Source organism: Xiphias gladius, chromosome 7, assembly GCF_016859285.1.
Source record: "Xiphias gladius isolate SHS-SW01 ecotype Sanya breed wild chromosome 7, ASM1685928v1, whole genome shotgun sequence".
Lineage (NCBI taxonomy): Eukaryota > Metazoa > Chordata > Actinopteri > Istiophoriformes > Xiphiidae > Xiphias > Xiphias gladius.
Window position 1 is genome coordinate 13,021,578 of NC_053406.1, and position 13,398 is coordinate 13,034,975.

The 13,398-nt window shown below is 37.6% G+C and overlaps 1 protein-coding gene across 2 annotated transcripts in view; it reads left to right on the forward strand.

Annotated features, from left to right (window-relative positions):
• fam168a (family with sequence similarity 168 member A) overlaps positions 1-11,798 on the forward strand; it is a 29,963-nt gene extending 18,165 nt beyond the window's left edge. For both annotated transcript variants that reach the window (XM_040131488.1, XM_040131487.1), the window contains exons 3-7: positions 2,780-2,860; positions 6,914-7,059; positions 8,032-8,218; positions 9,037-9,163; positions 9,449-11,798. In XM_040131488.1, coding sequence (XP_039987422.1) covers positions 2,780-2,860; positions 6,914-7,059; positions 8,032-8,218; positions 9,037-9,149 — 527 coding nt within the window. In that variant the 3' untranslated portion in view covers positions 9,150-9,163; positions 9,449-11,798. The remainder of the gene's footprint in view (positions 1-2,779; positions 2,861-6,913; positions 7,060-8,031; positions 8,219-9,036; positions 9,164-9,448) is intronic.
• The last annotated feature ends 1,600 nt before the right edge of the window (positions 11,799-13,398 follow it).

The window sequence follows — 13,398 nt, forward strand, 5'->3', positions numbered from 1 at the left end:
ATCTTGCTTGTGTGCATTTAGTGCAGCTGCTCAACATTTTAACATCCAAGTAAGTTGGTTAGGTTTGTTATGCTGTACTGTAATATGCCACAAAAGACGGTTTTCTTGTGGCATCTTTTTAACCTGATGCAGTGGCATGAAGTTGGGATAATTGGTCTTCTCCATGATACCATTTTACCAGCTACTCTAGACTATCTTTTGTCGAAAAAAAGCATATTACCAAAAGCACAGAGTTTTAACTGCAGGTCAAAGTTGACTTCAGGAATGATGAGTATTTTAGATTAAAGGATGCACTAGAATGAGAGTACTGGTGTAGCTTACAGTTAATGTTCTTTCACGCCTGTTCAGTTTACGTGTGCATGTAAACTAGAAGACAGATATGTGACAGTGTCTGAGGAGAAGCAAGTTTTTGAAGGATGAATGTCAGTAAACAGTTCATCTCATGTGTGTCCAGTGATGCGAGAACACTTAACGCAGACGCATTTAAATGATAAAATGCTTCATAAATGTTGATTTTCATCCATGCAAAACTGACTGTATATAAGAAAATGAGTCCCAGTATCTCTTAACTACAGACTGTGAGCCAACATCACCAGGTTTAATGTAACAGACAGGGGCAGTAATGAAACATGATTGGTAATCTTAATGTGGATTTTAAAAAATTCATTCATAGTTTCATTAACAACCTCACTTTCAGAAATAGGCTGTCAATACCTGGTTTGTTGATATATTTCAGTCTTTAAGTTGGTCTTGGAGACTCTCTCCACTCAGATTTTAATTTTTTATGTACCTTTTTATGACTCTGGAGGCCTACAGTTCAACCATTTAAGCAGAAAAGTGAATACAGTAGATCTATATAAAATAAAACACTGTTTTCCAGCGGATAATTTCCAAACCCTTGAGTTGGCAGGCAGTAGTTACACATGGTGAACTTTCACCCTGAGTTCATGTGTTTAAATACTTCCAAAGACTCACCAGCCATGTAACACTCAAGGTTACCTTCAGAGATGTTAAATGTTGTTCAGGTCAACTTATGAGATAATTGTGAAAAAATGCTGTTGGATGTTAATAGGTATTTAAAAAAGACACAGCAAAGCCTGTCTTAAATATGTGAATGAGCCTACATTGACAATTAGAAACAGTATGTTTGTGATGTAAAGAAGGGACATTTGCTAGTTATGATTTCATTTATTTCATTTCCTTTAATTCTCAAGTACCAAATTTAATCACCTTGCAAATCCATCATAGTTAAGTGTGTTTTGTCGGGGTGTAACAACATCCTGTGTGTTGTTCTGTCATGTAATACACGGCTCTGGATCAGTGTATATGATGAATTGAACATTTGTTCAAAATCTTTTGAAGTATGCAGTGTTAAAGCGGTTTGTTGTGTACTACCAATTTTGTGTCTTTCTAAATGAGAAACCACACTAAATGAGCCAGTCGCGAAATTAAAGACTCCACTCTTTCATCATCTAAAAAAATTACGCTATGGGTAGCGAGTGATGATTATTTTCATGATCGATTTTTCTACAATTAATTTTTTTAATTAATAAATTAATCAAGTCAGCCAAACAACATCACAAAAGTTTTAAAAAATTTGCTCATTGTGATTTCCCAGAGCCGAGGGTGATTGCCATTTTTGTCTGATGAACAGTAAGAACCCAAGGACAATCAATTTACAATTATATAAAAAAGTGAGAAGCAGCATATCCTCAAATTACAGAACATGGAATCAGAGAATGTTTGGCATTTTTGATTTGATAAATCACTTTTAAAATTTATCAATTATCAAAATTGTTGTCAGCTAATTTTTTCTGTTGGTCAGCTAACTAATAAATCTACTAATAGTGCTAATTTTAATATTATCAAATGCTGTAATAAATTGATAATATAAATGTAAATTTCTCAGGTCTTTATTTTTGCTGTATTGAAAATACCCACAATAGGTAATTTAAATCAACTGTGAATTGTGTCTTGTAACACCTAGGGGTTTACCGTGTAGTCAAAAAGACATTTATTTAGTAATCTGACCCCCCCCCCCCCCCAATCATTTAAGACGTTAAAATGTGTTGCATAGAACTGAGTCCTACACATGTAGAAACATGAGATAAGCTAACCATCACAGATTTAACTCTGCTGCAGCGTAAATGGATGCAGTAATTTATTAGACCTATTCCATCTGAGTATAGCTCAACCTAAAGCAGTAGACAGCAGCCAAAGCTAGATACAGTGACGGCTCAAGGCTACAGAACAGATAGTCTGAGAGACTGACTGCCAATAATAGCAAGCTTTGAGCAGCACTTCGCTCATGTACATTCCTTGTCTTAAGGCTCGTGCTTTACTCCTCCCTCCCTCCCTTCTTATCTTGCTCCTTTTATCAGTGAAAGCTTTTTCTCAGGTCAAGATCTGCTTTGTTTGCTTGACATATATAGATGACGCAAAACAGTTATGTGTGGTGTGTGCGTGCAGCCCCTTTTGCACATGTCTGTGCACATTGCTAATGTTTCTGAATTTATCTCCACCCACACCATATTGGCAGGTGTGTCCCTTCTGCCAGATTGGTGTATGTAAGATGCATTCAACCGTCTATGTTATTGGTGCAGACATGTTTTTTAATGAGTGCCATCTGTGCACATCCTGCTCTGAACCAAATACTGCCCTACCTGTGTGTGTGTGTGTGTGTGTGTGTGTGTGTGTGTGGTCGTGTGGTCGTGTGGTCCTCTCTCTTTGTTAAGCTATGGTTTCTAATATTTTCTCTCTCCTCTGTGCTGTCCTGCAGGGTATCCAGGAGGTTATCCTGCCACGGCTCCCACCTATACACCCAACCTCTATCAAACAGGCAGTCCTGGGTATCCACCAGGTGAGCTATAACATATACATAGACACATATACAGAGACACACACACACACACACACACACACACAAACATACACTATTTGATGACTTTGTTTATTTTTAATAGGTAGTATCTAGGGAGGAATGCTGTCATTTCACTCCAATTTCTTTGGAGTTAATCAGTGGGAGTATTTTTCAAGGGAACGAAAATCAGAGATGAGACGAGAGAGACGAGAGAGTGTGTAGGGGATCCATTGAAGTTTGACGTAAAGGATGTGACACAGCCACACTGGTATACGCAGTTGATTTTACAGGCTAATCCTTATTATGTTTTTCCGTATTAAACTACATGATTATCAATTTCATTCTGCCCGCCCTTTGTTGAGTAGATAATTTGCCCACTGTTTGGTTGTTTATTTGCAGAGCACAAAATAGAAAAATTTCAAAATACAGTGCTTTATTATTATGGGGTAAAACAAGGAAAGAATCATATGGCAAAAATAAAAGTGCAGGCAGAGCCAAAAAGCCAAGAGCATTATCATGTCGCTCCCCTTGAGAGTTAAACATCACATTTCAGGTGCAAAATAACTATAGACAACAATAATGCAGCCATCATCTGTGCAAACCAAACTCTACAATATCGTTAAAGATCTAAGTTCAAAATAAAAACATAATGAATTGGCATTGAACAGTTTCTTAAGTTTTTATTTATGTTTTTTTTTTTGTTTTGTTTTTTTAAATACATTTAAACTTTCAAATTGCATTTCACATTCTTCAGTAAGAAACTTTAAGTTTGGCATTTGAAGTTCTTGAAATAATGAATGTTCCTAGTTTGGTAAATTTGAATGCTAAGTCTTCTAAAATAATAATTAATTAATTAATAATTAATAAATAAAAAAAGTTAAAGTATGCAGTGTGTTTTTGAAACAACCATCTATAAACCTAATAACCACAAACAACCTACAACTGTGCCAACAATTTTTCTTGAATAATTTTCAGAAATATATTAAACCCACTGATGAGTAACCAGTGAATACCATTTCACACTCTGAAAAGCAGTTGAGTAATGTGTTGGTGTGAAATGAAAGTTAGTCAGTGTTTAGTTTAAAGCTGGGCTAACACTTGATGTGCTGAATAAATTACACACTGATGGAATTTTAATTTCTAGTCAGAGGATCCATTACTGCATAGTGATGCATTGAATTTATGTGTTTATTTTGCATACCTAACCTAAAGCAAATATTGTTTTCCTACATATTGAGTAACTGTCTGAGGAGTCATGTGTGATTAACATTGTGTTGTAAATCAAATGTTACTGATAAAATTGAAGTAATATAACAATCACTCATGCGATCGGATGGTTGCTCAGAGCTCTGCACAGGTTGCAGTAATGTGAAGGCAGTATGGATTAAGTGGTGATCTCAGCCTAAAGGGCATTGATTGTGAAGGAATGGGAAGCTAGCCAGAAACAGCTGCCAGCAGCCGTATAGCAGCAGATACATACTCTGCTGGGGTTCAGTTTCCTGGTCCCCACAGCAGATGGTAATAACAGTTGTCTCTGTGCTTTCCAGATATGGTGCTTCTGTATAGATAAAGTTTAGTATAACAGGGTCTTAAACTTTTCAGCCTGGCAACCCAGAGTCCAGAACGATCTTACTCAGGCTCATTGTCTTTTGTTCTCATTTGAACGCTTTTATCAGGGGATATTCAGAAGCATTAGAATGAGACGGTTTGGTTTCACAGCTTATTCATGCTCGGCTGCCCTGCAACTCATCTTTGACATCAATTATTTGATGTAATTTTTTCTCTATAAATATGCTTGTGAAAGACATCAAAATTTAAGCTCTGAAAACATAAAATAATCAGTTATTTTTTTAATACATTGCAAAGATCAGATGGAGAATATTGTAATCATTTGTGGTACAATAAAAATCTAAAGGAAATGCATGAGGGAGGAAGGAATGTACACAAAAGACAAAACAACAAACAGTAAAGAAAAACTGACTAAACAATCAATATTAGAGTAGTAATATTATTTTGTACTGTAAACAAGATGACTATATTCAATTGGGAGAGTGGGGGCTTAATGTTTTATGATATATCAGTAACAACAATAAAGAAAAGTCCTTTGAAGATCAGTTAAAATATGAGTGGATGTCTCAAAAATGTATTAAAGATGTTGGTCTTGGAGAGCATTAAATAGATTATCACCTCAAAAATAACATACTTGGAAAGTATTAATTACTATAAATAGATAAAATTACATTATGGCAAATACCCACTTGAATTGTTCCATATTCTCCTCAATTTTAAGTATCTAACCAAAGCCGAATCGGTTTTTAAATTTCATCTGTGCTGCTTTTGAAGCCCCTCTCCTCTCATCCCCTCCCCCAGTTTGGTTTTCTCTTTTGGAAGTCTAACAAAATATCAGGTATGCTCAGTCTAAGCTCACACAGCTTTGTTACAGCAAAAGACCAGAACCTCATTATTGAAGCTGTTTTTGTTTGACTGCAAATTTCTTTCTATGCTTTCTGCAGTGCTTAATGTATGGTGAAATCAAATTGTTTAGATTTTTCAGACAAGCCGGCTATGGTCTGATTAGAAACGTATCTTGGTCAATGTCATTATTTCTCAAGACCACTGAATAGACAAACTGTTTTCTGTCAGCAGGGCTTTTGTGTAATTGTCACACACCATTGTCCTCTAATGCCCTGCATGCATGTTAGAGCAAAGAATGTGTATGAGAATATGCAGACACACACACACACACACACACACACACACACACACACACACACACACACTTTTAGCACACAGAGCAGCTCCAGCATCTCTTTGTTCCCTTGTCCTTGTGTGAGAGAAGCACTTTCATAAGCTCTGCTGCAGCAGCTAGCTAGTAGCATGTTTGACCTTCAGGCTCCTCCGAGTGGCTGTTCAGAGGTACTGCACACAAGAGAGCAGAGCCCAGTTAACAGAAGACATGAAAGCAGTGTGTCTGAACCAGATATCTTCACCGTACGACAGTAGACCTCATACTTTTGAACCTTTTGATGTAGTGCCAGTTTAATAGTGGCTACACTTAAATCCTGTTTGAATGGTGTCTTTCTGTGCCACTGAGGTTGGTATGCTTCTTTACAGTCTATAAAAACAAATATGTGCATTGACTACTTACACAAGGCAAAGATGTTTTTTTCAAAGCCCTTTCTTTAGACTGACTAAATGAGGCATTTTAAGACTCAGAAACCCTTGGCTGTATTGTTCTGAGACTCCCATCAAAAGGCAGCACCAGTCCCCCATCTGGTGGATTTTGTAGGAAATGCAAATAATAAAAAAAGTTGACAGCTGAAGGCTGAAATATTCTGTTTATAGGCAGGTATTTTCACATATTAGCGCTAAATTGGTGTGACTGTGTTTTACTAATTTGGTTGCCACTGCTCCATAGCCAACCCTTATATTGTGTACAGTTCATTCATCTAAGAGTGGAAATATTCATAAAACGCACAGTATTGCTGGCTCACATCCTTTCTTGTAGATCTACAAACAAAAGCGTTTCAGCGTCGTAAAGCTAATTTTCTTTTTTGGTTTTTCTGCCTGCAACTTTAATGTTTTAGTTCAGTCTCACCACGCATTAAGAAGCTGTTTTTGGTGAAAAATGCTCAACAGACCTTGTGCCCTACCTGCCCAGCACCAAACGGCAGATACACAAAGTTAGTGACAAAGGTGGTAGTGGAGCATTTAGCAGCAAATGAGCTAAATATTTCCCTCACAAGTTGGTGGAGAATACGACAGTTGAATTAATATTGTACTTAAAACTAATTTTGCTCCATTACTACTGGATGTGTAAATAAGGAACTGTTTGCCAACAAATTTCCCATATCAACCTAACCGGTGATATTATCATGTCGGTGTTGTGTGTACAGCTTGTTGCATGGTCCCTCATGTGACCAAAAAAATCATATACTGCATATTTAAGAAAACCAAATCTCTTCAGTGAATGAATAGTGTTTTTCTCCAGTCTAATTTATTGCTAATTCCTCCTTCTTTTCTCCCCTTCTATTTTCGCTGGACTCTGTTCAGGATATACTCCAGCGGGCACCCCATACAAAGTGCCACCCACTCAGTCAAATGGAGCCCCCCCTCCATACACCCCGACCCCCACCCCATACCCAACAGCTATGTACCCCATTCGCAGTGCCTACCCTCAGCAGAATATATACGCACAGGTAAGGATACTGGCAGCATTCACTTGGAGTGACTCTTGTTACTCTGCTACTGAAAAAAAGTTGATCAGGTATATCATTTTGCACCTGTTCTGTTGCTAGCACCAGTACATTTACTCATTTTTCAATGTTATTTTAGTGTATGTTAAATACAGTTAGTTGAGGCAGTTTCACCGATGTGACACCAATTGGCCTGTCGTCTTTTCAATTGTCTCAAAATGAGAATTATTTTGAATTTCAGCTTTAAACACATATCAGTGAACTAGGGAAAAAATTGAACATCTAGTTGTTTTTTTTTTTTTCTTTGTGTCAGACAGCTTCTGTTCTGCAGAATTTCTTCACATTTAATTTCTACTGGCCACAGGGACACAGCTTTGATTCAGATCTTGATTCATATTTTTCCATATTTAAATCAAGAATTAAGAAATCTTTGAATGTAAGTGATGGGTTTCATTTTGTTTGTTGCAATGTTTATATGATTTATACCAAAGAATCAGTTTGGTTAACAGTCTGAATAAGCTCCAGAAATCGAACTCCCAAGTTATATCAGTTGCTGAAAGTTAACACAAGTTAACACATCTTGTTTACATTTCCCGAGAAATACCCTGAAGATGGGCAAATTTGACGACAGATTAAAAAGCAGCAGCTTTGTTTGAGATCCAGTTACACTCCAGAAGACAACAACGGAGCCATAATTTTGTTATTTTGTAATCTGGTGTTGTACTACTTTGTAATGGTTAAATGGACATTTGAAAATGCCAGAAAGGCAACATGCCCATCTCCAAAGTAGTGTTGATCTGCTGTGTTTTCTGTCTATTTGTTCCTACAGTGGAGGATGACCATGAGTAGTCAAAGCTTCTTCAGAAAAATCTGTCAAATAAAATGAAATAACATTTAAATTTTATAATAAGCGTTATATATCATACAAACACACCCTCAGCTTCACCAGCCCTTTCCCTGTGTTCACCCTGACAGGGAGCGTACTATACCCAGCCAGTGTATGCGGCTCAGCCACATGTGATCCATCACACCACTGTGGTGCAGCCCAACAGCATCCCCTCCACAGCCCTCTACCCAGCCCCCGTCCCTGTACCTGCTCCTCGCAACAACGGCATGGCTGCCATGGGGATGGTAGCTGGGACAACCATGGCTATGAGCGCAGGTAGAGCCATGACCAAGGACTCCAATTATTTGTTTATTTCCGTTTTCAGACTTGACATGTTGGATTAAGGCAGCGGCATCCTGGCTGCTGAGAAGAAATTTTATGAGTCGAAGTCAGTTATTTATGTTTGATATTTACTCATTGAATGTGTGTGTAAGTGTTGTGTGCTTGCATATGTCATAGACATTTGTGCGATTTGCAGCGTCTGGTCAGAATATCACAAAACTACATGATATGAATTAGAGCTGAAATGATAAAAAATGAACTGATCAGTTTTTGTTTGTGTTTGTTTTGGTTTTTTTTAAACAAAAATTTTTGGATTTTGGACTGTTAGTCGGACAAAAAAGACATTTTAAGCTGTCCTAATTGGCTCTGGTAACCTGTAATGAGCAGCATTTTGCTATTAGTTAACTTTTTGTACACCAAGAGATTGATGCGAAAATAATCATTAGTTGTAACCCTAGTAGAAAAGGATTTCTTATGTTAATTCAGCTATTTAGTCAGCTTCCTTTAGGGTTAATTTTATGTGTACAAGGTAGGTAATTAAGTGTTTTGTTTTATTTAGGGCTGAAGTAAATTGACACAGCTGCTAAATAATTGAAAAAAAATTTTTTTCTTTTTTTTTAAATGCTAAATGAAATATAAAAATGCTAACAAAAATAGAAATCCTATGCATGCTGACATATCATGAAAGTCCTTGTGTGCAACTACAGCTACTCTGTCACAAGCAAAAGGACAAACCAAGCCTTAGTAGCTGTTTTAGCGGATGGATTCATAAATGGCTAATGCTCATTAATGGTGTTGTTAACTTCCTGTAGGGACCCTGCTGACAACGCCCCAGCACCCCCCAATTGGAGCACACCCAGTTACTGTGCCAACCTACAGGCCCCAAGGGACACCTGGGTACAGCTACGTTCCACCTCACTGGTAGAGGCCACCCATCATGTGAGTGTCTGCCCCCCTCCTTTTTTTTGTTTTTGTTTTTTGTTTGTTTGTTTGCCCCCCCCTTTGAGAGGTTCCTCACTAACACAATTTTATCTCCTCCATCTCTTTACTCCTACTTCCCCCTCCTCCTCTTCTCCTTTTCATTCCTCCTTTTGTTCCTCTGTTGTCTCTCTCTGACTTGAACAAACTGTGCTTCATCACGTCTTTCACCTCTTTTCCTCAGAGGTCTGAGACAGTCTTTAAATCAGTTGCCAATGTGTACGTCTGCTCTTCTTTTCCCACCAGATCTGGAGTCCACCATCGTATGCAACTGCTCAAATCTTACACGGGCTCCCACCGGTAACCATGGGAACTCGGCACCTGTCTGCAAGAACAAAAACTAAAGTGCAACAGCCACTTTACTATTATTGTTATTGTTATTATGCGACATTCTCTAACGTTTTTACAAAAGCTGCTTTTATTTTTTATTTTTTCTCTGTTCATTTGCCAACCAGTCATTACTTTATTTTGTATGGTTATTTTATTTTATTTTCTCATTTTCTTTTGCTGTGTCTGTCATTGGAACTCCAGAAGGACTCTTGACCAATCACGGGTGTCGGTCGCTCCTGTTTCTGTGTTGTGCTGGTGTGTGTGGTCCTGCCTGCTGCTGCTCAGTTGGCTGGAAAAAATTGGGCACTTATTCGTCATTATCATCTCCATCATTCACTACAAAGACTTACTGACTTATGCTGCCAAATTTTCTAACGACTAGCTATCAGCACAGGGTTTTAACATAATTAGGATTTTTCTTTCTTGGGCTATTTAATTTTCTAATATTCTTTCTTTTTACCACATGCAACCGAATTACTTAACTTTTCCTCTAGACCTTGTTTCGCCTTCCTTTGTTCTTCCTTCCTTTTCATCCTTTATCTGCTTTGTTTCATTTTCAGTTTAATCTCAGTCGTCTTCCAGCATGTAGCTGTCTGTCCGGCAGTAGTCTGTCAGTCATCCCTGTCGTTTTGTCTCCATGTAAGGTGCTGTGTCGCTATGAGAAGAGCACTTACCAACCATCACCCATCCCACCGTGTCCACATTAGGAAAGCACCTAGTACACACTTAAGAAAACATCACCTACTTCAAGCTACATACTATGCAGGCTAGTATGTTGTGACACTATCGAAATCTTAACATAGCTAGAGAACATTTCGGGGTCATCCAGGTCCTGTCAGCTTTTTTATGTGGTTAGCGTAGGTCAATACAATAAGAAAATGTAAAAATATTTATACTAACCGTGTCAACAGTATGGGTGGTCGTGCACACTTTCTCTCTCACACACACACACACACACACACACACACACACATGGGCTCCTGTGGTGTGTTGGAAAAGACATGATCGCTTAGTGGCACTTACTGTACAGTACCTCCAGTCCTGTTATTTACTGATCAACACACACATACACACAAGCAAACACACACATGATTTCTAGGGGTGTTGCACGGCAGACACAGCCAGCAGAGGAGGAGTTTAAAGGGATTGTGTTGGCACTAGGCAAGAAGAGCTTGACGAGACGGGGAGAGCAGACAAGGAAGGAGGAGGATATGACATTCACACTCGCTCATTTCATTTCAAGGTACAAAACATTTGAGTTTTTGACATCTTACCTGCAAGAAACTGCACTCTCACACTGCTATTTTTGCACTATATGTATTGTACATTGATTTCTCGATGTGATTATATCGTCTCCTCCTCCTTCCTTCTACAAGGCCAGGACTAATAACCAAACACTCTAGAAACAGAAACCCAGACTCTTGAGCATACAGTTAATATTGGACCAGTCAAATAGATGTGCTGATGGATGGATTTAATCCACTAGTCTATTCCTCAGTGCTTTGAGTGCTGAAGAGACCAAACTAATGATGTGGATGGTCGTGCACCACATTTAGGAAGACATTGTGTCCAGTAAGAAGGCTTTAATGTGTATACACCTGGTCCATGTCATAATAATGGTTTGTAATTCTCAGCATTTGGGTCAAAATTTTAACTTCGTTGATAATCCCGTGTGAGGTTGCAAGAGCAAAACCAGACTGTAATTTTTTTTTTAAAAAGTGATGTTTTATGTGTTCATGGCAGGAGTGCACAGCTGTCTCTCTTAGTTATTTAGTTTTAAACCAGTTCAGTTCTTTTAGGGCAGAGGAAAAGAGCAGCACAACTTTTTGGGGCAAGTAAGAGGCTTTTAAGACTTTTAGCAGTATTATGAAATTTAAAACTTTGTTTAGTGTGCTTATTTCTGCAAGAGACAGAGATTCATACACATCTGCCTTTACTGACTGCATCTCAACATTGCTCTCCATTTTTGTTAAAAATTTACCCTAAAGCTTTATTTTAATAAAATAGTCATTAGATGGGGATAATATTTTAGCCAGTAAGACATGGACCATATGCAGCTGTTTACCGTTGCTTCTTTGCATTGTGCTTCTACATGCAAAAGTATTTGCATTCACAGTGTGATGATCCATTTTAATCACTGAGTCTTTGTTTATTGGTCCTCGGCTGGAGAAAATGGGGGTTTGGGGTGGTGGTAATGGTGGTAGGGTTTAATATGTAGGTGAGGCCTGTGGCATTTTTCAGGATTTCAAAAAAAAAAAAAAAAAAAGACTCAAATCACAACTTCATGATCTGTAGAGTGCAGATTGGTGTAACGAAAAGCATTTACTGCGCGGGTATGTAGATTAAGTGGTTTGATATTGCAATAAAACAAGAGGGAATGCCTCCAACTGTTAACATACAGTAATTATTTTATCAGCGTTTTGAATTGATTTTTAACAAATGCTTATGGTTGTAATCTCTAAATATGGATCACAGGCTCTGTATGCAGCCTCCATTCAATAATTATTACAGTTACTGCTAAGAAGAGTAGAACATATCAAAAATTTGGGGTATTGAATAACTTTGTGAGGAAATATTGCACAACATAAGAAAACTTGATGACTACAATTTAATGCTAAGTAACAGGTACCTAGGCTTTGTAGTGCAAGAGGGAGGAAGAAGCAATTTATATTGTAATTAAAAATAAAACAATAAGGTCGAGTGTTTGAGGTATTCTTAGTCAAGATGTTTGTACACTAGTAGGTTAATTCTCAAGAAAATATTGCATAATGCCGCTGTCGGATGAAAACCATATATCTTTGAGCCTTATTTTTTAAATGACCCCTGTATTTTAAAAGATAGCAAGTGGATGTTATTGGCATGGGGGTCATAAAATGTTCCCAACATGTTAAGGATCTGAAAAAATACAGAAACTGGATTTTCTTGCGACAGCAGTAATGTTACTCGTTATTAGGATTTATTTAACCAACCACTACTTCTGTCAGTATTTCACAAATATTACTTTTCTTTTCTTTTCTTTTTTTGCCTTTTTTTTTTTTTTTTTTTTTTTTTTTCCTTACTTCTTTCCCTCTGGTGAATTAAGCATAATGGGTATGCATAATATTCAGGTGTATTTCACTATAGCATTGGATCTTTAGTTTAAAAAAATGCAGTATATTTATACAGCAAGTGGTACAGTAATGTATTTCTAGCTAAGCATGGTTGCATCAGTGTGGCAGCTACTGTTTGTGCTTTTAATATATATATATATATTTTTTTTTTTTTTACCTCCTCTTCTCCATCTCTGTCCTCTAAATATCTGTCACTGGGGGGGTAGAAATTAACACAAGGTCTGTAAATAAAGTTAGGACTTGTGGAAATTCTCATCACCAAATTCCCACATTTTTAATGATTGTTGCCTGAATTTACAGACCTTGAGGTGGTAGAGGATGAATGACAGAACTGAAATGGATGGCATTATTTTGGCTGATTGAAAATGGTTACCATGATACTCTTGGAAGCCATCTATGCTGTCCATTTCTGTTCTGTGGGTGCAAAGATATATCGAATGATGTCTTGGAAAAACCCTCAGCCTCCATGCCCTTTTGTTCTGTGCCATATTTCACCAACTGTTCAGTAAATATTAGTTTCCTCTCCTAAGTGACTGGTGAATTCTGAGTCCTTGTTATGTCTAGCTTCCTGTGAATCTGTGTTTCCCTATTGCTGTCCTGTTTCTCACATTGTTGTTAATGCATATATCCTGTCTCACTTTTATCTTTATTAGTGTATCCTCTGTTATTCCTGTTTTTGCTTTGTGCCACAACTCCCTTCAGAGGCCATTTTGCATCCCTTCAAATATTCATTTAATTTTGCTACATTTAATTTTA